The sequence below is a fragment of the Pecten maximus genome, unplaced genomic scaffold, assembly GCF_902652985.1.
Source record: "Pecten maximus unplaced genomic scaffold, xPecMax1.1, whole genome shotgun sequence".
Classification (NCBI taxonomy): Eukaryota; Metazoa; Mollusca; class Bivalvia; order Pectinida; family Pectinidae; genus Pecten; species Pecten maximus.
The window spans coordinates 3,844-5,851 of NW_022980341.1; the positions used below are offsets into that span (position 1 = coordinate 3,844).

Here is a 2,008-nt window from a genome sequence, read left to right on the forward strand (position 1 = left end):
CGTCAGAGTGGAACAGCATTAACCTGTAAACGGGTATATCTGTATAGTGGAGCGTCCAGACGCGTCAGAGTGGAACAGCATTAACCTGTAAACGGGTATATCTGTATAGTGGAGCGTCCAGACGCGTCAGAGTGGAACAGCATTAACCTGTAAACGGGAATAGCCCGCTATAAGAAAGTGGTGATGTACAGAAGCACGAACCTTTTTGTTAGATCAAAAGGCGGGGCAAACCACAGCTGAGCCACGGGAGAGGGGGCCGTGGTGACCGAGTAGTTAAGGTGTCCTGACACTTTATCACTAGCCCTCCACATATTGGTCGCGAGTTCGAAACCCACGTCGAGCAGTTGTCCTGTACTGACCGTAGGCCGATTGTTTTTTCTCCGGGTACTCCGGCTTTACTCTACCTCCAAAACATGGCACGTCCTTAAGTGACCCTGACTGTTATTAGGACGTTAAACAAAATAAACAAAACCAAACGGGAACATAAGGCGGCATACAAAACAATGAGATCAACCGTAAAAGGCTCGACAGCACAAAACAATAAGTAAAATATAGATAAAAGAGCGAGGCACTTACCATCAAATACATGTCGACTGTCTCGTCAATAAGTGGACAGATAATACTAATGATAGGCTTCCTAATCCACGGATCAGTCCCCCAAACCAAAGGCTTCCTCATCCACGGATTAGTCCCACAAACCAAAGGCTTCCTAATCCACGGATCAGTCACCCAAACCAAAGGCTTCCTAATCCACGGATCAGTCCCCCAAACCAAAGGCTTCCTAATCCACGGATCAGTCCCCCAAACCAAAGGCTTCCTAATCCACGGATCAGTCCCCCAAACCAAAGGCTTCCTAATCCACGGATCAGTCCCCCAAACCAAAGGCTTCCTAATCCACGGATCAGTCCCCCCAACCAAAGGCTGTCTAATCCACGGATTAGTCCCCCAAACCAAAGGCTGTCTAATCCACGGATTAGTCCCCCAAACCAAAGGCTTCCTAATCCACGGATCAGTCCCCCAAACCAAAGGCTTCCTAATCCACGGATCAGTCCCCCCAACCAAAGGCTGTCTAATCCACGGATTAGTCCCCCAAACCAAAGGCTGTCTAATCCACGGATTAGTCCCCCAAACCAAAGGCTGTCTAATCCACGGATTAGTCCCCCCAACCAAAGGCTTCCTAATCCACGGATCAGTCCCCCAAACCAAAGGCTTCCTAATCCACGGATCAGTCCCCCAAACCAAAGGCTTCCTAATCCACGGATCAGTCCCCCCAACCAAAGGCTGTCTAATCCACGGATTAGTCCCCCAAACCAAAGGCTTCCTAATCCACGGATCAGTCCCCCAAACCAAAGGCTGTCTAATCCACGGATTAGTCCCCCCAACCAAAGGCTTCCTAATCCACGGATTAGTCCCCCAAACCAAAGGCTTCCTAATCCACGGATCAGTCCCCCCAAACCAAAGGCTTTCTAATCCACGGATCATTCCCCCAAACCAAAGGCTTTCTAATCCACGGATCAGTCCCCCAAACCAAAGGCTTTCTAATCCACGGATCAGTCCCCCAAACCAAAGGCTTCCTAATCCATCGATTAGTCCCACAAACCAAAGGCTTCCTAATCCACGGATCAGTCCCACAAACCAAAGGCTTCCTAATCCACGGATCAGTCCCCACAAACCAAAGGCTTCCTAATCCACGGATCAGTCCCACAAACCAAAGGCTTCCTAATCCACGGATCAGTCCCACAAACCAAAGGCTTCCTAATCCACGGATTAGTCCCACAAAGACAACACATACAAAATTGTCAATAACAGACTTCGTGTTGACAAGTGAAATCTGTCGATAATAGACTTGGCATTACATAACAAATCTAACCTTTCGATAGCAGTTCGGTTCTAACAATCTACCTTCATAGCAGACTTCGCTTAACAAATTCAATGGCACGCAAACCAAGGCCCTCTTCCCGGTGTCCCCAAAAAGGCTTCTAATAAATAGCCCCAAAAAGGTTTAAAT

At 48.3% G+C, this 2,008-nt stretch overlaps 1 protein-coding gene across 1 annotated transcript; it reads left to right on the forward strand.

Moving 5' to 3' along the window:
* Positions 1 to 632: 632 nt before the first annotated feature.
* LOC117319483 (early nodulin-75-like) lies at positions 633 to 1,470 on the forward strand (the record flags this gene model as incomplete). The annotated part of the gene is made up of 1 exon (XM_033874275.1): positions 633 to 1,470. A coding segment is annotated over one exon (838 nt), but the record flags the coding sequence as incomplete, so codon positions are not given.
* Positions 1,471 to 2,008: the final 538 nt, after the last annotated feature.